Here is a 23399-nt window from a genome sequence, read left to right as displayed (position 1 = left end):
TTTCTGTGCAAGTATCCAATGAGACCTCCAATTGCTTTTTCTTTTGGGCTTCTAGAGATGTTGCCCAACCAAGCTCATCGGAGAATAATTAGGCCGTGAATCGACGCTTTTCCGGGCCACTCGATAACTTTTAATTCAACACACCCTTTGCCTAATTTCAAGTCTTCAACTTGTTCAAGACCAAGTTGGGAGTCTTAAATTTGTCCAATAACTATCTCATATCAAGGAGTACAGATATTTGAAACAAAAATGATAAGCAAATAAATCTAAGATTGAACGGCTTAATTCATGTTGCCTCAAAATCAAATATCAAATTAAAATATATAGAAATTCCATATTTTGTGAACAATGGGCATCGATTATTATAATGATTAGCTAGCATTTTAGTGCGAGAACAAATTGTTCATTTTGATATACGATGCTCTTTCTTTTGACCAACCCATTACCCTACCCCAACACCGAAAAGAGGAGAAGTGAGAGCTTCCTTCGATAGCTCGGTCCACTCTTTCAAGTCCCTTGACCACCCACAAAGGGATGAAAAGAAGCTCCAAAATCATCATTTTAACTGATCAAATGAAACATGTCTAATAATCAATATGCAATAAGCCCAAGGGTATTTCATATCTTTTCTTGCAATCATGTGTCAAATTAATGGCATCAATCAAGGAAATTAAGTAAGCACAGAGCTTTACAGAAGAACTCAAAGAATTAATGGTTTGGAGACAAATACAAACAAAGCGAATCACAACTAAAACATGATTAAAGAGGGGAAAAAAATAAAGTAAAAGAAGTCACCGTGACAATTTCGATTCTTAACCTGTCCCAAATTCTCTAACCAGAGAAGCAAAAAGAAGAAAAAAAAAAAAAAAAAGCAAAGGGTTGATCAGGCTCTCACTGATCGAAATTTTGGTCTTGAATTGACACTTTTTGGAGAAGCAGGCGGTCCCAAGAATTCTGTGCACATGTCCATGAAAAACTTGTCGAGAATGTCAAGGTAGGCAGGGCATGTCAGGCGAGAATAGTAATGAAGAACCTCTTCAATGTCTAGAACATGATCCACATTGCTCATATCCATCATCTCTAGCTCCTTCAGCTTTTGTGCCACTGACAAACTCCTTGCTTCTCTATTACTCTTCATATATGGATCTTCTTGCCTTTTTTCCACCTTGGCACTCCTCGTTTTGGTCGACTGATCATCATTACCCTCTCTTGTTTGTGTTGTATTCTTCTTCGTCGGACTCGTCTTTGTAAACTGCGTGAAACCTCCTTTGTCCCCTTCTTTTTGTTGTTCTGTTGGAGTTGACACTATCTTCTTCTTGTTTCTCTTCTTTTCCTTGCCTTTATCCGATTCCCATCGGTCAGTGAAGTCAGTGTAGAAATTTTCAAGGTCTTGCTGGTAACTGGTTGGGCCATTTATGTCAAAGCCGGCAGTAGTACTGAAAGAAGAGGGATTGTAAGGAGAGGTTTTGGGTAGCTTTTGGTAATCAACACCACCACCAGAGAATAAAGACCTGAAACTCTGTAAGGTTTTTTGAAAGAACTTTTTGGTGTTGGAAATGGAATTTCTAAGCAGCATTGGTACCGACTACTCTTTTTCACCTTTGCTGATCAGGGAAGCAAGTAGTGTAGATTTTGTTGTATTCTTCTTTGCAAGCTGCAACAAAGACATTCAAAGGTGAATTATTTGTTTCGCTATCTTCCTTTCTTTGGTGATAGCGGTGATGATCGGTGAAGATTTCTTTATACAAATAAGAGAAGAAGAGAAGGAGCCACCATTCAATTCAATTCAAGGCTGTTAAACTCGAAACAATAGAAAAAGAGAAAGGTCCTTTCCCTCTTTGGGGTTCCACTTTAATTGTCTTCTTTTTTTACTCTTTGTCTTGACACGCTCCTTCCTTGTCTTTGTGTTTTGCCCTTTGCTCACCAAAAGAGTCCCCACTAGGCGCAGCTCATCATCAGACATATCAAAAGTTCTTATCGAAGCTTAAATTAATTCCTGATGGCTTCTTCTTCGTTGTTATAATAATAATTAATAATTTTCAAAGATAGTTTCGTCACTTTTACTTTTGATGGTGGAGTTGGTGTGTAGCCTCTTTAGGAAGAAGAAAGGAGCGGTCCTGGTTGTTGAATTGGACCTCTCGCCTTAGCTAATTTTGATTGATTAATTTGGACGTTGTTTCTCCACGTACGAATGTACATGTAACTGTATTCACGATTTGCTAATAGTAATTATTACATGAGATATAATAAACTAATGTAAACATAAGAAGAATTGCGTAAGATTGTGACCGACATTGTCAGAATAAGTTAAAAAAGAGTTTGAATACTTTCGTCGGGAGGAAAGGATTCTGCTTTACCAATCAAATTTTGGTCTGCCACTTCTAATCATTTGGATGTTTCGATTGATTGATTTGTTCAACGAGCTTCTGATTTGATTGAGTCATCTCTATCGTTTAGACTTTGGAGTGATGCAGTAGAAATTGCAGAGAACCAAGGCTCGTACTCAAAATCCCTACCCGTGAATAACGGAGCCAGCTGGACTTCCACCATTTTCCTCTGTAAAACTCTATTTCCTGCATAAATCACAAAAAATAAAAAAAAGGTGTGTTGCAGTATTGCAGCTTTGTCCATATATTTTCTACCTTTTCTAGTTGTTGTCGACATAGCCTTTTTGCTGCACAAATAACTACAAAAAGAATGCATCAAGAAATTTGTCTTTCTTTATTTATTTTGTCTTTATAAAATTCAAATATTGTTACGTCAGAAACATAGACATATATATGCCCCCTCAATACATATATACATGTACACAAGTTAATTCATGTTTACTCTAACATATGCTAAATATTATAACCAGTTGTATTGCATATGCATGTATGCTGACTTTCCCCTTACATTTTAACTAAAAAGGGGAAAACAATAGTATTATAGATAAGTGATATGGGATGGGAGTAATAGAAAATTTGGGTTTCCTTTTTAAGTACAAAAGATGTATGGCAAATGGGGAATTGATGATAAGAACCTAAAAAAAATTGTTACTACTACTTCCTTTTAAAAGCTAGCAACACATGCAATTCATAGGCAAGACATGTAGTATACTGCTGGGATAGCTGACAAATTTGAGTCAAGAATAGCCATCAAATATTGGATTCTTTTGAATTAATGATTTATCCAGTTCATAACTTGAGCCTGCTTGTTAAGGAGATTTGTTTTGGACTTTGGACAGGGAAACAGAGACTACATAAGGCCTATTTTGGATATGAGAATCTAAAAAAGGGTCAGGTTTTGGGTGGGAATTGGAGAATATTATACATTTGTCAAGCACTACACCGAGAGCTTACAGCATTGAAGGAGACAAAATTAAGGGCACCTACCCTATACTTCCACGCAGAAAAACACAGGAAAAAAAAAAAGAAAGGAAAAAACAATGGGAGGGAATGATACCTACCCTATTGAATGAATGTTGTACCAAACAGATATGATTTGCGGTTGACACTTTGACAATCGGTCTTGGGACACAAACATTTTACCTTTTCTTTTTTGTTGCCGTCCATATCTCCTAAGAATTAAATTTTCTACTGACACGTTACCATCCTTTAGAAAGAGTCCTAATTCTTTACATGCATCTAACTTACAAATAATCAAACACTACCTCTAAGAATTTCAAAGCAACAAACTTAGCGCCTAATTATAGTAGTCTTTCCAACAAAGCATCAAAATTCAATATTCAGTCCCTCTCTAACTCCTTCTAATATGCTTAAATTATATATCTACAAAAAGAGTTAGAATGAGATTAAAATTTAAACAAATAAGTTTTTTAAGAAATTGTAGCATATACAAAATTTTCTATTAAATTGAAACGTTAGAATGTTCAAGTCTTTGCCATACACTTTGAGTTTGATTGAGATTTGGAAGTGAATAATTACATGTAAATCTTTCGTAAATTAGCACATACAGAAATAATATTTCATGATTGGGATATTACAAACAAGAAACTAAACTAGCTAGTAGTTAACCATTTAACCAGGCCCAAACTTAGAGCTTTGCGCCAGGATTAGGCTCATTCAAGCTAAACTTGCCACTTGGAACTTATTTCAAGTCTGTCAGGCCTGTTAGATGCCCAGGCACATCAAAATTCCATAAAACTATTACAAAAGCAATTGCAAGGTATCTATCGGAAGGATATATAGGATAATCCTCCAAGTCTGACTATTCTAGATGCACACCCTAATCGAATGCATAGGTTAGATCAGGACACCGTAGATTACCGTCAAACTACAAAGGTTAATAAGGAGTTTGGCACTTGAATACCTTACTTGGCGGCTCGATTGTGTAGAAACGTGAAAGGGGGTGATGGTGACGGGGGAGCGCCTATTTAACTGGGGGGAGTAGAGGTCTAATGTAGTCGATGGAGACAGTTGAGTTGCACTCAAGATTGTTTGACCACTTGGAGTTGGCCACGTTGTCTTAGGGTTGGAACTAGTCTCTGTCAGAGTAGAAGGAGACCGAGACCTAGCCGCCGCTCTCAAAGCTTCTCTTTCTCTCAAGGTTTTTGGACTCTTGCTTCTTGATTAAAACTGCCCACATGCCTCTCTCTGGTTTCTTCTTCTCAGTTGGTCTCCAAAATTCCAAGTCTTCCACCAACTCTTACAAGACTTCCAGGACATGCACGGCACCAGCTCGCATGGCTGACCAAAAAGAAAAGAGACATGAAACATCCCTTGTCTTATTATGTAACATGTAATTAGATATTCTTATTTCCAAACGTGCATGGATTTGCACCATAGCGATCCCAAAATTTGGTGTTCTGTTCATATAATGTAAGTCTGACATTCAAATATTAAAAAAAAAATTGAATATGGTTTTGTCTGATTTTGAATGATTCCATCCACATCCAAGAGGCTAAAGAAACATAGCCAAAAAACATAGGATGGGCTTTAGCTAAGGTTAAAGGGCTAAGCCAATTTATCCATATGGGTCCCGAGCATCATCGAAAGGCTGGCCTAAAGCTTTTAGCTAAGCGTTGATACGTACGGGCTTGAAACCCATGCCAGCCCCAATGACATACTGATCAAATTGAATTCAAAAAGTTTTAAAAAGAAACCCTCTGAGTTGATCACATGTTGCAAATGAGAGAGAAAGAGAGGAATTGGAATGGGGGGCTCAAGAACCCACAAAATGCGACCATTAATGAGAATGCTAGGTTGCGAAACCAATGGAAAAAAGGCAAGCAACCATTCCGACAGATATATATGCCCACTGCCAAAACCAGACATTCTTTAATTTGTATCCCATTAAGGAAATGCCTTTGGCAATTTGTGCTGCGATATCTGTTGAGAAATTTAAATACTATGGAGGGATCAGGGATGTCCTAGATAATTGTTTTTCAAGAATCCCGCTGCTCATAAATGCATGATATATAGAAGAAAGAGAAGAGAAAGCTACGCAACCAATTCCTTCCAGTACTTCTCTCTTCCTTTCTCTTATGCAATGTTACATAGCTTTCAAGCCTAAGGAACAGACAGTGTCAAAAATGGGCAAAGAAAAAAAAAAGCCAGATCCAATAGTGGAAAACAGATTCCTGCAGGCTCACATTCTCTCTTTGTCTTTATTGAAACCTCAACCGGTTTTCCTTCCATTAACCTTCTGTCTTTCACTCTATTTTTTTCATTCCCTTGTGTCGTTTTTAATCTTTAAGCCACACACATCCTCTGAAACCGACGTTTCCTTGTTCGTGGAAAAACTTCTGAAGCAACATCAATTGCCTTGGTTCTCTGCCCTACCTACAAGCAGCCCATAGCTCAATTCTTTTTCTTTTTCCCACTCATGTTGCTGGAAAAGCATTAGCCAAGAAATATTGATGTTCCAATTTGATTTAAGACCTCGTATTAACCCATTGAACCCAACTTTTTATTCATCTACTTTATTCCTTTTTCTTCCTTGGGATTTGAGACCCAAGATTAATTAAGCCCAGAAAGATTATGTATAAACCATCATAATGTGCTTGGCTTGGGAGCTGCTGGATCTTTCTTGTGATCATTTGTCGGAGGTTTCACATATATAGGGACAAATTTTCTTTTTATGTTTGAAAAATCTTTAAAAAAAGCTTATGGAAGGACATTAATTATACGACAAAAACCAAATATTGATTTCATGTGTTAGGGTGGTGGGATGTGTTGGTTTAACGTTTGCCTCTTCATCTACGTAATGGAAACAAAAATCGAATTGCATAGTAAATCGAATTTAGTTTATAACACAACAAAAATAGAGATGTAGCTTTCAATTTAGTGGGCAATAGTTTTGTTTCTTGTTGTGGACCCATAATTTTCAAACCATCAATTTGAATATATATATATATATATATATATATATATATATATATATATATATATATATTGTCTCTAGGCATCATGCCATTGCCAACCACAATTTTAGATCATTTAAAATCGTAAACATTGTCACGCTTTTGGCTTAGAGATGTGATGGTCAAATTGTTCTCAAGCTGGACGGAATTAAGGATTCATAACGATTGATCGAGGCAAGCATCTTTTAGCCATTCACCTTATAATTTTAATGTTAGTTCATAAAAATCGGTTCCATTTAATATTTTATTTTTTTTAAATTTGTATGTGGATCTATGATCCAAAAAAGTACAAGACAATATTTAAAATTAAATTTAATTAAATTATATAAAGATGCCATATTTTTTATTCACCGAGTTTCGACAGCAGGCCCGATATTGGATGCAGTATGTCGTAATTAAACCTCATGGACTTGTCACTGTACGATGTTTTTATTCAACGAAAAATGTTAGACGAGGGAATGAAAGATTTAGAACAAACGATTTAATTACTTTTGTATAAGCCATAAATAGCCATCGATTAGGATGTTGGTGTTTGGTATTTCTTAATGGAGATTTTAGAAAGCTAAATTAAAGGCAAGCAATGGCCTTTTGACCCATTATTATTGTATATGTAACAAAATCTGGTTCAATCCAAGCAAGAAACATTCATGCGGTGGATTTTTCCTCTTGTATTCTTTTGGTGCAATCGGGGTTTGAAAAAGAAGTTTTTACAAAAGTCCAACACACGGGACTGAGATTCTACACAACTTTTTGGTATCTGCTTTCAAATCAAAGGATTGCTAGCTGCACCGTCTCTCATTCGTTTCATCTTTTCATTTTTCTTTTAAAGTTGAATCCAGGAGAGAGTGTACGCCTCTTTGTTCAAAAATTTGAGCAAACCCAAAACCCTGTCTTTTCAAAAGAATAAAAGAAACTGCCTGCCACAAGAGTTTTATTTTATTTTTTCTCAATTTTCCTTGCTCTTCCTCTGTTCTCTTCACCCCTTCTGGCCTATCTTTTCAGTAACAGTTCTCCCCCAGCAGTAATATGCTCGTAGAAAGGCAAGCAAACACTATAACAAACAAACCCAATCCTGCTTTGAGAGAAAATTCCACTTTAGGGTTTCCTAGAAACAAGCACTGTTAAAATAAAATATAAAGTCATATACTTGATCAGTGCTGTGTAAGCCAGCCAGCTAGTACAAAGAGACAGAGCAAAAAGAGAAAAAAAAAAAAAACATAAACTGTTTGGATAATATGGAAGGTTTATCCCATTAACAACGTTAATTCGGAGTTAGAAGTCTAAGATCTAAGAATTAAACTAAATTTCTTAAGAACATAAAGTAAAACAAACAAAGACAAGTACAAACGAAGTTACAGTTTTTCTTCTTCTACTTCTTCATCAAGACCAATTGGAGAACAAGGTCTCCATAATCTCTGTGAAAACCTCAAGGATAATCTTATGGTGGTGATGAGAGTTCAGTGACAGAAAACACTGCAGCAGTTGCTCGAGATCCTTCGCTGCAAATATCTGTCTCTCAACAATCATCTCCACCATCGATGTCCTGAAATCATTGTACGGATCACTGGAACTTTTCACCACAGCAAAGCTGTCTTTTACTTTATTGGTTCCTTCCAAAGGTAAAACCCCCATGTCACAGCTCCTGCTCTTAGCTCTTCTCCGACGAGCACTGTTGCTCCTTTTCCTGTAAGAACGTTGCCGGGGAGACTCGGATGAATCCGACGAGAGAGTCCGTGAAGAGAAAAGAGTCTCGGTTTCATCTTCACTGCTAAACCACCAACCACCATAATTATGATTAGCACTTTCTTGAGAAGATGAGCTGAAAAATGTGGTAGTAGAAGACATAACATTCTTGCTTTTCACATGAACCCTTTTGTTATTTTTCTTTTTCTTCTTCTTGTTTCTGGTTAAACTCTTCTTTTTCTCATAGAAACCAAAGTCTTTACAGTCGGAGAACAGGTTCAAAGGCGATATAGGGGAAGCAGGAGGGCAATTGCGGCCATTGAAATCAGCCGAGGAGACAAGAAAAGGAGGGTAACGAGCAGACACTTTACGCCTTGGAAGAGTTTCTCTTGGAGTGATCATGATACAATCATGATTGATGGCGCCTTGGGTTGATTCAGGGCATCTGGGTTTGCAAATGGATGGGAAGGGTCGAGCCTTAGCTGACGAGGACGACAGTGGCTCGATCAAGTGGAGGTTGTTGTGGTTTTGAGGTGAGAAAACGGCTTTTTCGATAACGTCCGAGATGTTCCGGGTCCGGCAGGAGCCAAACGAGGATCGAAACATGCGAGAGATTCGTAGCTTGAATCCATTTTCCATTTCCAGAGAGAGAGAGAGAGAGAGAGAGAGAGAGAGTGGGTGTTTTTGAAGGGAGGGTGGCGGTATATATGGAGATAGATAACTTATACAAATAAAATACATGATAAACCTTAAGTGAACGTGATTTTATAATAAAAATGAATGCAACCAGTAGTATGGTGAAAAACATTTTGCTGTTGTTCGTCCATTTCTTTGTCCTCATTGTGGAAAATTTGCGTTAAGGAGAAGACCTCTTTTTGGATTAATTAGTGTAGAAAAATAGGTTGAAAGTCACAACACGCGGCAACTTATGTGCTTTAATTTTTGAATCATGTGAGTAGAAATTGTCCCAACTAAAAGTTTAATTACTGTTTGATAAAAAGTCCAGATGAATATGGGGAATATTTCAAGTTAGGAAAAGGAGTAATCAATTGGGCAGGTCAATCCTGGTTTGGGGAATGAATTCCAGATATAGTATGGTCAAGTAAATGCCCAACCAACCACATTTTACTGGGGGAGAATTGGAGGAAATAGGGACCAAAACAATTAAACAAAGCTGTTGAGAAATTTGGATTGTATTTGAAATTCAAACTGCTTGCATCCAAGCATAATGACACAGAAAAGTTCTCTGTAACAGATGATTTTGTAGAAGACAATTATTGAAGTACGAGTACCATTGTTCATTATTGGGTAATCGAGTAAACCCTTGCTTATTGATTTTGGGCCACGGGATTCAAAAGACTGTTTAAAAGAGAAGTCTGGGAATATCCACTTGATTCAGGAACGCTGTCCCCCTATATCTGATCCTACAAAGAGTTTCAGCTCATTATTAGTAGCTTTTTAATGTATGTGGTACCACTTCAACAGATAATTGTGACAATCACTCTTCTGGGGTGCGGCAGCATTTCGAAATGTGCCACAAAAGGATTCTATGAATAAAAATTATTGTTAGATACTAAATATTCACATTTTACCCTTAAAGGAAGGAGTTGAAAATAAATTAGATGCATATAGAGCATTATAAATTCCCATTCAATTTGTATAATACTATATATGCATACGTTGCTTCGTATTGTACTATGGAACAGGGTGGGACACCGAATGGAAAACAAATAACCGTGACATTGCCATCCTTTGCTTTTATCTTTTGACTTATAAATGGGGGTGGGGTTGGTGGCATAAGGACTCCCTTCTTATTCCCCAGCAATGGCCAATGGGGCTCCCTTTGCGGGTTAACCACCAAAGGGAATGTGCCTGAAAACTTAATACATGAATCAAGAATGGGAATTGGGGGACATACAGGGCCCTACTCGCGCTATTCATCTTTATGTGTATCATACCTAATACCTACTCCTAGTACTAGCAAACAACTTCATGTTGTCATCAATGTCGGTGGATGGATTAGCGACTGTGATTTCAATTTGAACTGTCTTTTTAACAGTAAATCTGATTATTCCACCGAGCGATTATTACTCCATATGATTAAGCTTATAGTGCAAGAATGCGTAGTTCCGCCTGTGTGTGTGAGAGAAAGATGGGAAAAGTAAATTAAAAAACTCAAGATTGAAAGTGGAGGACAAAGGTAATGTTGTCACCTTTTCCATGATTGGTAGTGGAAGAAAATTTTTAATATATTTTCTCAACCTTTCCATATTTCAAACTATGTATTAGATTTTTATACAGAAGCTTGTCGATATGCTAGCGTCTGGCCTAAACTTGTACGATAGAGGACAAATAAACAGGTCTAAGGCTTTGGCTACACCAAGAAGTTGAATCTTAGAAAGTACTCTTATAAGACTATGCAATCTCCATTTCCCAGAAACAGGGGTCTTAAACCAACACACAAACACAATGTCAAGGCCTCTCTCAGTACCCTTCAAGACTAGCTGTCAAAGAGCATCTCAACGTCTGGGAAGCTTCCAAACAAGAAAAATACATTTCAAAGAGTGCACTTCTTACCCTTTGAAATGCCACACCAAGAGCTAACAGACAGTTTTGAGTGGTTGAGTTCAGCTTTTTGGAGTATGAAGTTAAGCTCAGTGACAAGTAGAAACCCTTTGTATTTCACACAGATCTTTTCTGACCCACATTTTTTTTTTGTTTTTGTTAGCTTTTGAAACCGTAAGGTCATCATTACGAAAGCTCTGAAAATTTCAAATCAAATGGGATTTGCATATCGGGGGCTTCACCCGTAGGGATTGGTTGCAATAGCATTTGCCATGTGGGTTATGACTTTTGCAACATAATTTTGTGGGTTTATGTCAAAATTTTTCTTGTGCGGTTGTCTTTTTTCCATTTGGCTCTATTAAGCAGCTTACTGCTGCAACATTCATGACCTCATTATTGGATTAGCACAATCAAGTCTTTTATTAATTACATTGACTGTCAAGAAAACAAATCCTAGTAATTAATTTTTTTTCTTTAATTTTGATTATAGAGTATAGATCCTCCATTACAGGACAAGAGCGTTAGACCAACAATACAAGCCAAGGTTGTGAGATACTAATATTAGCCCTTTTCTTCGTCGATACGTGCATCCTTTAAACTTGTGTCATGAATAATTAATTTGGGCTTCGAATTCCAAGTCATAAATCCATGATTTTAGCATTGTTAGATGCACATCCCATCGTGTTTGTTTTACAGACAGTTCTAGTCGTCTAAGTATATACCCTGAGGATATGAGACCATTATTAAGTTACCTATAAGAAATTAACTCCTTATGTTACCTATCATTTTTTATGATTTGTCTTCATAGCATCACATGATATAAAATAATAAGTAATATTTGATTAATAATAATTAGTCAATAATTAATAATGAGAGTTTATTTGATTAAATGTAAAAATAAAAATAAAAATATTTCATCAAACGCAATACAAAAAAAATTATTTGAACTTATTTTAATAGTCAATTTTTTTTTATTTTGTCATAATAAATCTAAAGATAAAAGAGATATAAAGTATTGGATAAATTGAGGGATCAAATACAAAAGGAATGAACCCTTTTAAGGATAAATTAAATATAATTATAACATCTTACAAGTTTTAAGAAAATATAGACTTTTCTCCTCGGTATAATCGATATGTTATTTTTGTAAAATTAATTCATTCTTTTTGTGCACATTTCTAAATTAGGAAGGTAGATGTAATATTTTCTGGATCTGGGGATCAAGTAGAAAGTACTTTCAAGAAGGAATAAAAAAGTTTAAGCAAGATTGCAACTATAATTGATCCTTTTCCCCTGTTCTACATGTGGAAAGGGTCTTTAAAAGTTATAACAATTCATCATTAGGTCAATGCAGGTACGAAACACTAGTTTTTAAGTACAATGCTTTTAACTGTGCCTAACTAATAGTAGGATAACAGCATCAAATTTCTCTCATTTGCATTCCCCCCCTTTCCCCATCATTACTTTTATCTTTGTCCTCAAATAGTGCCCACACCTCTTCTAGACTCTTGCTTTTGGTCTCTGGAAGAAAGAAATAAAAGAACAATGTGCCCACCACCATTACTCCGGAAAGCACAAGAAACATTACTCCGAATGTTATCTTGTTGGATATTGTCAGAAACGTCATGGACACCACCCCACTCACCAGCCTGTTCACTGAGATAGCCAGGCCTGTGCCCTGGGCCCGTAGCCTCAAAGGAAATATTTCTGATGAATAAACCCATGTGATTGGACCAAGCCCAATTGAGAAGAAGGAAACATCAGCGCATACGGCCAGGATGCACACAATAATAGCCCACAAAGGTTTGCTTTCTGAGTGTTCGAGAAATTTGGAACCCATGCCCAACACAGCCAAGGACACCGCCATCCCGATTGAGCCTAGCAACAAAAGAGGTCGTCTCCCAAACTTGTCCAAACAAAGAGCCGAAATCAACACAAAAGAAGCCTTGGCTACTCCCATGATCACATTGACACCAAAAAGCTGTCGCTTATTGTGAATGCCAGCATCCTTGAACACTTCGGGGCAGTAGTATATGACAGCATCATTGCCAGAAGCTTGCATAAAAAAGTTAATCCCAATGGCTGCAACAAGAATCCGACGGACGGGTCTTGATGGGCTCAATAGAAGTTCTCTCCATACCCACTGGCCACGCCATTCACTGTTGCTTGAAGAAGCTGCTTGGCCTATATCCAAAGCAGCAGCTTTGGTTATTTCATTCAGCCTAAATTCAGCTTCTTGACAACTATCTGAGACTTTGACCAGAACCCGTTTTGCTTCATCTGTTCTCCCTTTCATGACAAGCCAACGAGGTGATTCTGGCATTGCTGTAACACCGAATCCAATGGCAATAGCTGGTATTGCTGCAAAGCCAAGCATCAGTCTCCAGTTCATGTTTTGGGGCAAACCTGATAGAGAATAGTTAACGATGTAGCCTAGGAGGATTCCAGAGACGATGAATACTTCAGGGAGGGAAGTGAGGAACCCCCGTTTCATAGCAGGGGAGATTTCAGCTGTGTATACAGGAGAAATCATGAGGGAATAGCCTACGCCAATGCCAGCAACTATGCGGCCTGCTAGGAGCAATGAGAAAGAGGGTGCAAACCCCATGAGAAGTGCACCTACCAGGAATGTGGCTGCTGCTAGGACAATTGTGTAACGTCTGCCTATGTAATCTGAGGTTTGGCCAGAGGCAAGTGAGCCTATGAGTGAAAGCACATTCAGGCTACCAACCAAGATTTCTACTTGAACTGATGAGATTTTGAGGTTTTCTTTGATAAAAAGCACTGCCCCACTCATGACACCAATATCTGCAAAAGGTATACACAACAGTTTACCCAAAAGTACCATTGACGGAGAAGAAGGGGTTTGGCTTGAAGGCATGCCACATACAAGCATTAATTTTTGTGGGTTCTGATTACAAATTAAAACGCATTTAATTAATCTCTAGTCTCTACATGGATTCTTGACAATTTTAGGAGAAAAAAAAAAGGTATAGAAAAGAGACAACTGAAAGTGGACTCACCATAGCCTAAGAGAATAGAGTTTGTAGAGGCCAGAAGAGCACAAAAAATAGTGTACTTGTTTAGACCAGTGTTTATACGGCCAAATTCATCATCACCTACCGCCCTGTGTTGTTGGGATTCCATTTCATTGGCGTCCATTTCAGCTTCCTCTGCAGCTAATTTATGCTTTTCCTTCCACTTCTATTTTTCTTTTTCCTCAGGTACTTTTGGAAGAAGATAAGTTTGGTGAGGCTGAAAGGAGGGGTTAGTTGAAGTCGTATCCGGGGAGTTTGTTTGGATCTCAAATGGAACTCAAACTGCGTGAAATGCATAGCTAGGCATTATGCTAGGAATGAAGAACACGTTCGCGCTTGGCAGTAGTGATATCCATCGGTCATGAGCTGGCACTGTTTTCTTTGTCCTTTTATTAATGAAACGCTTCCTCTTTTATGCAAAATTCTTTCCATCTGATAGTCATCGAGTAAAACCCCTTTACAAGTATCAATGGGCAATCGGAGGCTTACACACATATTCCAGAGGACTACAAAACCATTAACTAAATAAAACTGTGGATTATATTACTATTAAAGATGAAGAAAGCCCACAAGTAGGTGATCACGGCACTCTTCTTTTATACTAGAAAAAGGAAAATGGGATTACCACTGGCTAGCTGGTGGCCTTCAAGCAGACCTGAAATTTAGTTTTGGAAGTTTACAATTATCAATCACACCATGGCTTGGACAAACCATTTCAGCTTACAGATGCTGTAAACCATTATTTGGGTTAAGAAGATCAAGCCATGTGTCTCCCAGTGTAGAATTAAGCATTTCTTTCCATGAATAAAAAGAATAATTTGTCCTTTTTATATGACCACTAATGAGTTTTACAAAATTTTTACTACGAAAAATATAAGTTTTTGCTATATTTATGGTGTTTAATAAGTATTAATAGTATATATATATACACGTATTTATTATACAAACATATATTTCATAATTAAATTAGATGCCAGTCTGACAAACCAAATAAGTCAAAAAAAATATACGAAGCATGGGATATATACTTAAATCTGATCATATATTTAAAATATTTACTACACAATCCCCATGTATTTCCACTAAGTGAAGTACCAAGGAATTTGACGACAACCTTTGATTTTCTTCACCTGCCACAAGAAAACAAAAATCCAAATCTTTTCCAATTGAGTATCAATGTGTAAGTCTACGCTTCTAGACTCGAAAAGCTTAATCGAATTGACATTTTACCTGTATCATGTCACAGTCTTTTTCCCAGAAAGCCATGTCTTTGCCTGTTCTAAATGCTTGGACTTTTTTCCTTAAAGCTCCACCAACACCATGCACCCAGCTTTAAACAAAGATGTTTGCAGATCATTTTTCAATTTGTGGGCAAAGCCCCTTTGTATTAGGAAGCTAGACCTTTATTGTTTCCATCAGGAGGTTTATCCTCAAAAAGAATCTCAATCTCTTCTAAGCTCTTGCCTTTGGTTTCAGGCAGAAAGAAGTAAAAGAAAACTGTGCCCACCGCCATGATTCCTGAAAGTGCAAAAAACATTCCCCCGAATGTAATCTTTTCTGAAATGCTTAGAAATGTCATGGAGACAATCCCACTAACCACCCTGTTGACTGATATTGCCAGGCTTGAACCTTGGGCTCGTAACCGCATTGGAAATATCTCTGAAGAGTAGACCCATGTGATAGGTCCGAGCCCAATCGAAAAGAAGGAAACATCAGCGCACACAGCCACTATACACAAGGCAATGGCCCATGCTGGCTTCTCATAGCATTGCTGAAGGTACTCGGAGCCAAGGCCTAGCCCAGCTAATGAAATAGCCATCCCTGTAGAGCCCAACAACAAGAGGGGCCGTCTCCCAAAGTGGTCCAGGAAAAGAGCAGATATGAAAACGAAGCATGTTTTGGCAATTCCCATGATGACTGTAACACCGACTTGCTGTTTCCTTCCGTGAATTCCAGCGTCCTTGAACACTTCGGGGCTGTAATATATAACAGCATCGTTGCCAGAAGCTTGCATAAAGAAGTTAACACCAATGGCAGCAATGAGAATTCGTCGAATAGGCCTAGATGGCCTCAGTAGCAACTCCTTCCAAACCCCTTGGCCATGCCAGCTACGTGAAGATGGTTCTTGTTCTACAGTTGCAGCAGCCTTTGCCATTTCAGCGAGTCTCATATCAGCTTCCTCTTCAGAATCTGACGTTTTGATTAAAACTCGCTTCGCTTCCACAAATCGGCCTTTCATGACAAGCCAACGAGGGGACTCTGGCATCACTGTGACGCCTAGTGCAACAGCAAAGGCTGGCAGGGCTGCTAGTCCTAGCATTAGTCTCCAATTTATGTGCTCTGGAAGACTAGACAATGCGTAGTTGGAGATGTAACCAAGTAGAATTCCAACATTAATGAAGACTTCAGGGAGTGAAGAGAGAAAGCCCCGAGTCATGGCCGGAGAGATCTCCGCAGTGTAGACTGGACCGATCATAATAGAGTAGCCAACACCAATTCCGGCTACTACTCTTCCAGCCATGAGGAAAGAGAATGATGGTGCTAGTCCCATTAAAATTGCTCCTATCAGAAACGTGGCTGCTGCCAAGACTATTGTATAACGCCTGCCAATACAGTCAGAAGTTTTACCTGAGGCAAGCGAGCCAATTAAAGAACATACATTCAAGCTACCCACCAAGATCTCCACTTGGGTTGAATTGATCTTTAGATTGTCCCTGATATATAGCGCTGCTCCACTCATCACCCCAATATCTGCAAGCAACAAAATTTGCCCAAAATATAACCAGAAACTTTGCTAGATTAGTACTCAGATTTTATCTAGCTTTTCTTGTGCGTGGAGATTAAAACTCAGAAGTAAGATCTGGTGCATATATTAAATATTTCAATTTAACTAATTCAAAATAGCTCACCATAGCCAAGTAGAATTGAATTTGTGGAGGCAAGGATAGCACCGGCAAGAGCATATTTGTTGAAACGGCCCCGCCTACGACCACTGACATCTGGTTGTGACTTGTTTTTTGGGGTTTCAGATTTAGTGACCTCTTTCTGCCACTTTCTTCCAGTTCTATCATTTTGCAGATCGGAATCCGGAAGAAGATGGTAGTGATGTTGTTTGTCCAATTCCTGAGAAGAACTGAATCGCATGACTGGAAAATTAATTGTCAGACGGCTGAAACATAAGCCTGGAACATTTAAGACACAGGCTTACTGCTGAACCCAACCCGGTTTACATCTATACCATCCTACTTCAAAACAGTTTAAATATTTATCACACCAGCGCATATTTATATTTGAGTACAAGGGTAGAAATTGCTTTTGTCAAAGCCACTTTTTCTCATAGTGGCCTGAGCCAGGCACGCCACTCCTGCTGTGCAAGTATTAGAAAACAGATACAGTAGTGACTATCCAACAAGAAATTAATGAACTACCCAACAGTAACTTGTCTGCTTGTCTTTAGCCTCTTTACTTACATAAAAACAAAGTCATAACAGCCATCATGAAAACGATGTAGCTCTTTTGCTGAGCTGGATTTGAAGATTTGAGGATGTGGTGGGGTGTAATCATCGAATACTGGCCAGAATATCAATAGGTATGAGAACTCCACATGTGATAGGGTCAACTTTTTCCGTCTGAATGGACTACGCAAAAGACCTTTCAAGCTCAGCTCCTTCCAACCTTTGATATTAGACTTTATAGTTGTTAATTACAAGCAAATACATCTATTATGTCTCAATGAATAAACAATGCATAGGATTAGATATTATCAAAGCAATTAGGATCAGATACTTGTCAAATTTGATTTAGCTGACCTCATTGCTTTTGGTAGTAATCTTCCGGAATTGTCTTAAACTCATTTTACACGTGGCATGACTCAAGGAGGCAGAGATAAGCCTCTGCAATTAGTATACATTTGTAAAACAATGGACCAAAAATGTTGCCGGCATGCTCGCTTGCAGGGATTTCGGTTCGTGTCACAACTATATTAAAATGAAGGAGGGGAATTTTGGTTCCTTAACTCAGAGATTCTCATGTCTTCAAAGTGCTGTCTTTGAGTCAGAATCCTAGGAAGCAGGAACCAGCAAGCTTTTTAAGTGGCAAAGCAGAAACCTTTTTAATACTTGCATATCCCCATTTCCCAAGAGAATGAGTAGCGACAAATGACACAAAACCTATGTGAACACAAATCTCAGAAGGAATTTTTCCGTCCTATATGTAGTTCAGGAGATAAGGTCAGTGGAAACCAATCACTGTCAATGCAAACAGGAAATGTCATCCACAGTGAGTAATTTTGTTCTTTTGTTGATGTCCTTTTTTTTCCCAATTATGATCATGGCATGGATATATAGTTTGATCTTGAATCATATCAGAACATATAGCTAGTGCCATCAACCTATAGCCCAAATTTGAAAAGGATTCTAAGTTCTGCTTTCTAAAAAATTAGAACTATAACTTTGACAACCTAGAACGTTTGTATTCGAAGCAGAAGCAAAATGAAACTCGTGGTTTCAACAACAAAAGGGAAATCGAGATTCTCATGGACCACCTTCTATTTTTTCTTCCTGGTTATAAATGTTGTTTTAAAGTTAGATTAAGTAAAGTCCTAAACATGTTTAATTATAAGGGAAACATAAACAGCTTTACATCGTGTTTAGACTGTTATGAATTTGTTCCAATCACAGTGTCAACAACGTAGAGTCTGGCAAGCAATGGACAAATTTAAGCTAGCAACACCATCCACCAGGCAGATAAGATAAAATGATCAAAAAAGACTGAGAGTCGGAGACGGGGTAAAACATCAAGGCAATCAGAAGCAAGCGAGAAAATAAGAAATCATACCATTAAAGAATTAGATGGACTGCGTAAAAATGCAAAACTCCTCACAGGGATTTTCAGATTCTGAAATTTTGCTTGCCAAGACCCCCCTCAATCCTCTTTGTGAGAAAAATTCAATCACGCAAGAAGGTAAACTGAGAAGAGATGGAAAAGATATTGGTGATCAAGGAATGCAGAGATTGGTAAGATGGAAGAGAGTTGCCATGATGAGGCATATATTTATATTTTTACTGCTTTTGGTCCTGGAACTTATCCTCCCTGTCGCTTGCACAAAATTGTAGGTTCTACAAAAGAGGAAAAAGCTATTGGGATAATTAAAAAAATTCCTGAAGACAGCTCAAGGTGTTGTGTAATGGAATGCCATTTTAAGTTAAGACATAAAAGGAGATGTTTTGCTTTATAGTAAGAAAACTAGCATTCCTGAGAGCCAGTAAATGATCATTCCAGACATGGAATGATTTGCAACAGTAACAGCTCCATTGATGTACAAGTTGCTAGTTATGGAGAAAGTGCATTGATATGGCTTGGAGCTCAAATTACCGTCGTGAAAATTGAACAAGACACAATAAAGATAAATCCCAAGTACAAACACAAGAATTTTACTTGATTCAATTACTTGTCTACATTTACAGGTGAAACAGTTCATTTATTATTGAAAAATTGAAATACAATAAAATTTCTCTTAATGATTTCTCATCTAATGCAAAGAGCTTTTATACTACACTCTCTCGGTATTCTCGGAAAAATACTTGCCCATATCCACCCTAGTTCCGTGACACAGAATTACAAGATATTCTCTCTAAGACTTTAAAAGCATTACTTATTTTTCAAAGCTACCCATGAAATTACTTATTTTGAATACATGAAATTTGACAAGCTTTTAAAGTGGAGCCTTTGCCCGAATATTGCTGGTAAATGTCAAGGAAACAGGGAACATGTTTTGTGAAAAGAACAACGTAAAATAAGGGAATCTTTCCAGTTGTAGACGATGAGAGAAGCCGAGGTGGGAAATCAGTGCTCTTCCTTGAAACTTTTGCTGGCTTATGAACCATAAGGCACCTTAATTAACTCAGACATGACAGACCTTTTTGGTTTAAACAAGCAACACAAAGGAAAGTGAATTGGTACCTATGAATTTGTGTTTCAAATTGCTAAGCAAGAAAGCTTTTAATTATTGTCGTTAGTGCATCAGGGAAGACGTGTTTACGCCTTGGCTTAACACCTCAATATCAAGTGTCAGCTTACCGTTTTTGGCAACCGCCAAGAAATGTCAGGTGTCGCCCTTGGCTGGCTTTCCCTCGCAGCCAAATGCTAATTCTGGTGCTTATTCGATTTGTTCTATAAGGGACACGAGGAAAGCACATTTTCAAAATCAAAATTTAACCCAAAAAGAAGTAAGTTTGGAAGATGAACTCGAGCATGTGGTACAGAACTAGTAACAAAGAGAAGATGCCCTCAAGTGGAGGGCACCTATTAATCAATTAGATTATTTTTCCACTATGAATGAATTCACAAAGTTCATTTTCTACAATTTTCAGATCAGCTATATCTGTAAAATAAGTGTTCATATTTACACAGGCACAAACAGGTTGCCATTATCCGTGTTGAATGTTGATCGAAACAATTTATCAAACAAAGACTCACATCACCTGTGCATTATCTATATATTGAGCAACTTCTGAAACTACTTCTGAGATCCAGTTAACTGCAGTGCTACAAAAGAGTTCCCAAAACCAGAGATCCAATGCAAGGACTGAAGAGAAAATAAGCAATGCCAATGTCTGGTATCGGTTCAATGGCCAGCCAGAAACCTCAGCCATTGTCTTCAAAAACGGAAGGGAACTGCTCTCAAGATCTCGTTTTGTAATGGACCAAGCTGTTATCCACTGTACCTGGGAAGGAACCAGGTCAAATTCCTCTCTTAAGCGCCTCCCCAGGTCTGGCATATGGCCACCCCCATACAGTATAGCTATCTTAATGTGACCATCATCAATAGCTCTTCTAAGTGCTTCTATAGCAGCTCTGTTCCTCTCACCAATGATAACTGATCTCTCTTCCACATCAGCTGTCACTTGTGTGAACCTTCACAAAATTGTATTTTGGCATCATTCTCTTACCAACAATTCTTGTCAGATGATACATATGAACTCATGTTCAAATGCAAAAACTACCCTCTGCCTCTTTTTCTAGCCCAATTAAAAATACCATAGCTACTAGCATCTAAAATGTACGAAACTCCAAAATCCAGCAAATAAGTTTTCTCATAAATCAAGATATCATTTATCATCACATCTTGAAGCAAATGAAAAACCCATTTAATAAAAAAGTATAATTTTTTTGCCAAAACTTACTCAGAAGTTAGTCGCTTTGCCAGGAAAACCTTCATAGCAGCACCAAAGTCCAGCGTTGATAAAGCTTCTAGCTCTGGATAATCAGATGCCTGACTTCCCACATCCGCACAAACACCACCAATAATGAGAAGGCCAACAAGCGGCATAGGTAGCACACGTGAAGCCCACAGAAGCTTGGATCTCCAAGGATCAAGGTCCTCTGGGATTGAAGCAGGCTGCACTAAAGCTTTTGTTGATTTAAGGGTCATATCCCTAGCAAATGTGAAGAAGTTTTCACCTTTCTCAAGCTGGAAAAAATACGATTAAGAACATTAGATATAGAAGCAACACGTTATTGTTGACTACAAAATTGACCTCAGAATTCAGATCATAAAAAACATCCAATCACTTTTATCTAACCTGAAGTAACTTGAAGGTCTCATAGTCAAGATCTGCATGGCACCAATTATCAGCTTGGTAATCAAGGCAATCCAATTGGAAATCAAGCTTAAGTATCCAAGCCATCTGCCGCTGAATGCAACCCAGAATGTTGAAACCTCGGGAACGTGAACTTTTGAGCCTTTTTGCTGCTGCAGGGTTTCTTCTATTTTCTAAACTCTCCCTGCTGGCCACCATCTCATAAAGAACACAATCATATGGTGCAAGTTCCTTCTGAAGGGTTTCAAAGTATCTGCAGACAAGATTAGTAATTCAAGCATTTTAATAGAAAACTCACTCAAGCAGAAACAAAGAAGTTGTTACAAGCAACTAGATTCTGTAGCCACACGTTCATAAGGAAGTTGTCATAGAGTGCACAAACTAAATCCATCATACTCCTATGAAGGTTTCCAGGAGAAATATTAAGAAAAAAAAATATATCTATCTTTAACATATTCTTGCTGTTCTTTATGCAGGCAGGCCAGACCAAAACTCAGTTTTTCATCAGCAGGCTTCCTTAGTCAATACAATCATCTTTCTGTGCCTTTCCATACAGCATATTCTTATAGCAAGATATAAGCAGTCTCAGAGTCCCACCTTTCTATAATTATTTATTTTTTAACATTATTCTCACTAATTACCATCCACTAAGGCAGAGCAAACAAAATCAAAAACTGAATCAAACCGATGTATTCAGTTGGGATTTTTATATAATAGATTCGGTTGCAGTTTTTAAAAATAACTGACCGAAGTGTGTCGTTCAGTTTCAGATTTGAATATGGGAAAAAGCACATAAACTTGAACTGAACCTCATGTGACACTAATTATCTAAATAGTACATGAATACTGAAAAATAAATCTTCATAAAAGGTCAAAGAAAGGTAAAGTCTTTCCTTGAAAACTCCAAAAGGCTGCACTTGCAAATTTGTAAATGATTATTTAATGGTGATTCATTGATTCTCCTCACAAGAATTGCATTCTTCAAAACAAAAAGATTTTAAAATTTTGTCATTCACTGTCAAATGCAAACTCTTTTAACTAAAAAACTGAATAGGGCGGTTCGGTTAAAATTTTTTTAAATATCCGAACCGTAGAATAGTTTTGATACGGAGTCAACTAAAACCTCTTGCTTCATCACTGCTCAAGTGCATTCATACAGAGTTAGAGGCTCACAGTCCTAAGGCGCCCAACTTCATTCATTTTCACTCCATTAACTTATAATCAACCAGATATTTTCATCCACTTTTCTACTTCCCCTTTTTAAACGATGCATTCAAGTTTAGTCGTCTTTAGATTAGTATATTACACTCTTTAGGGGAAAAGGAAGTCAGTTGAAAACCAGATAACTAAGCACAACCCTCCATCCATAATGCATAACCAAGACAGAAACAAAATATACGATTACTGGTAATTTCATTAAATATATTTTGAATTAGACAAACATACTCTTTATCCGCGATATGAATCGTTGAGACCAAATCAACCTGACCCATCAAGAAATCAAAGAAAATCCCACAATTAGAATCCAGTAAGAGGAAGACAGTACTTCTTTATAAGGTTAATCAGAATTAGAACCGGAGCTCGAGCGATTGTGTTTGTACCCGAAGAAAAGGGTTAAGAATAGACCAAGGAAACCTCTTACGATAGCTGACAACAGCAGTCTGCAACTCGCCGCTGCCTCTGTGACTCCCTCTCTTGAATCTCATGAAATCCGCTATCGAATTGTTCTTGAAAAACTGCTCCGCGGACCCATCTTCAACGAACTCGTTAGAGGAACAACCCAAAAGCTTCAACGACGGGTATTTGTGGGTTTTTGAGAATCTAGGACTGGGCTTGGAGAGCTTAAATGAGATAGGCCGAGGAGATGTAGACGTGGAAGATGAATCAGGGTTAGAGCACGAAGGAAATGAAGATGTGGAAGAGATAAGTGAAAGAGAACTCGAAACCATGGCTGCTAGAGAGAGAACGAGGAGGATGGGGCTTTTTCTTTTCCTTACTGCATAGCCTGGTTCATAGTTTTTTATTTTTAATTATCTTTTTCGTTTTTTGTTGTTGTGGTATTTTGCACGTTAAGGCAAAGTCCTAATTTCTTGAAAGAAAGTGAAACTAGTTAATCGCAAGTGTTAGGACAATGGCATGGAACAAAGC

General features: G+C 37.8%; 5 protein-coding genes across 5 annotated transcripts; all 5 read right to left on the bottom strand.

Moving 5' to 3' along the window:
* Positions 1-689: 689 nt before the first annotated feature.
* On the bottom strand, positions 690-1978 carry LOC18588602 (uncharacterized). Its single transcript, XM_007013118.3, has one exon. The coding sequence runs from the start codon at positions 1574-1576 to the stop codon at positions 884-886; it is 693 nt and encodes a 230-aa protein (XP_007013180.3). The 5' UTR covers positions 1577-1978; the 3' UTR covers positions 690-883.
* A 5507-nt stretch (positions 1979-7485) lies between these two features.
* OFP8 (ovate family protein 8) lies at positions 7486-8742 on the bottom strand. Its single transcript, XM_007013117.3, has one exon. It carries the CDS (start codon positions 8684-8686, stop codon positions 7745-7747), a length of 942 nt encoding a protein of 313 aa, XP_007013179.3. The 5' UTR covers positions 8687-8742; the 3' UTR covers positions 7486-7744.
* A 3126-nt stretch (positions 8743-11868) lies between these two features.
* On the bottom strand, positions 11869-14552 carry LOC18588600 (putative polyol transporter 6). Its single transcript, XM_007013115.3, has 2 exons — positions 13636-14552; positions 11869-13420 (listed from the first exon to the last, which is right to left on the bottom strand). The coding sequence occupies exons 1-2, from the start codon at positions 13772-13774 to the stop codon at positions 12033-12035; spliced, it is 1527 nt and encodes a 508-aa protein (XP_007013177.2). The 5' UTR covers positions 13775-14552; the 3' UTR covers positions 11869-12032.
* A 121-nt stretch (positions 14553-14673) lies between these two features.
* Positions 14674-17004, bottom strand: LOC18588599 (putative polyol transporter 6). Its single transcript, XM_007013112.3, has 2 exons — positions 16560-17004; positions 14674-16401 (listed from the first exon to the last, which is right to left on the bottom strand). Exons 1-2 carry the CDS (start codon positions 16792-16794, stop codon positions 15038-15040), a joined length of 1599 nt encoding a protein of 532 aa, XP_007013174.3. The 5' UTR covers positions 16795-17004; the 3' UTR covers positions 14674-15037.
* A 2912-nt stretch (positions 17005-19916) lies between these two features.
* Positions 19917-23320, bottom strand: LOC18588598 (thermosome subunit gamma). The gene is made up of 5 exons (XM_018128510.2): positions 22853-23320; positions 22698-22735; positions 21234-21504; positions 20835-21121; positions 19917-20565 (listed from the first exon to the last, which is right to left on the bottom strand). The coding sequence occupies exons 1-5, from the start codon at positions 23198-23200 to the stop codon at positions 20124-20126; spliced, it is 1386 nt and encodes a 461-aa protein (XP_017983999.2). The 5' UTR covers positions 23201-23320; the 3' UTR covers positions 19917-20123.
* Between the last annotated feature and the right edge of the window lie 79 nt (positions 23321-23399).

This window comes from Theobroma cacao, chromosome 9, assembly GCF_053813885.1.
Source record: "Theobroma cacao isolate CCN51 chromosome 9, ASM5381388v1, whole genome shotgun sequence".
Lineage (NCBI taxonomy): Eukaryota > Viridiplantae > Streptophyta > Magnoliopsida > Malvales > Malvaceae > Theobroma > Theobroma cacao.
This window is presented reverse-complemented; position numbering and strand designations above follow the sequence as displayed.

What these genes read in the sequence shown, in the direction of transcription:
- LOC18588602 (XM_007013118.3), bottom strand. Translation starts at nt 1,576, where the DNA reads ATGCTGCTTAGAAATTCCATTTCCAACACCAAAAAGTTCTTTCAAAAA.
- OFP8 (XM_007013117.3), bottom strand. Translation starts at nt 8,686, where the DNA reads ATGGAAAATGGATTCAAGCTACGAATCTCTCGCATGTTTCGATCCTCG.
- LOC18588600 (XM_007013115.3), bottom strand. Translation starts at nt 13,774, where the DNA reads ATGGACGCCAATGAAATGGAATCCCAACAACACAGGGCGGTAGGTGAT. An exon ending in CTCTATTCTCTTAGGCTATG is followed by an intron (nt 13,421 to 13,635) that starts GTGAGTCCACTT and finishes TACCTTTTGCAG; the next exon opens with ATATTGGTGTCATGAGTGGG.
- LOC18588599 (XM_007013112.3), bottom strand. Translation starts at nt 16,794, where the DNA reads ATGCGATTCAGTTCTTCTCAGGAATTGGACAAACAACATCACTACCAT. An exon ending in TTCAATTCTACTTGGCTATG is followed by an intron (nt 16,402 to 16,559) that starts GTGAGCTATTTT and finishes TGTTGCTTGCAG; the next exon opens with ATATTGGGGTGATGAGTGGA.
- LOC18588598 (XM_018128510.2), bottom strand. Translation starts at nt 23,200, where the DNA reads ATGGTTTCGAGTTCTCTTTCACTTATCTCTTCCACATCTTCATTTCCT. An exon ending in TTCTTAACCCTTTTCTTCGG is followed by an intron (nt 22,736 to 22,852) that starts GTACAAACACAA and finishes TTGATGGGTCAG; the next exon opens with GTTGATTTGGTCTCAACGAT. An exon ending in ATTCATATCGCGGATAAAGA is followed by an intron (nt 21,505 to 22,697) that starts GTATGTTTGTCT and finishes TCTTGTCTGCAG; the next exon opens with ATACTTTGAAACCCTTCAGA.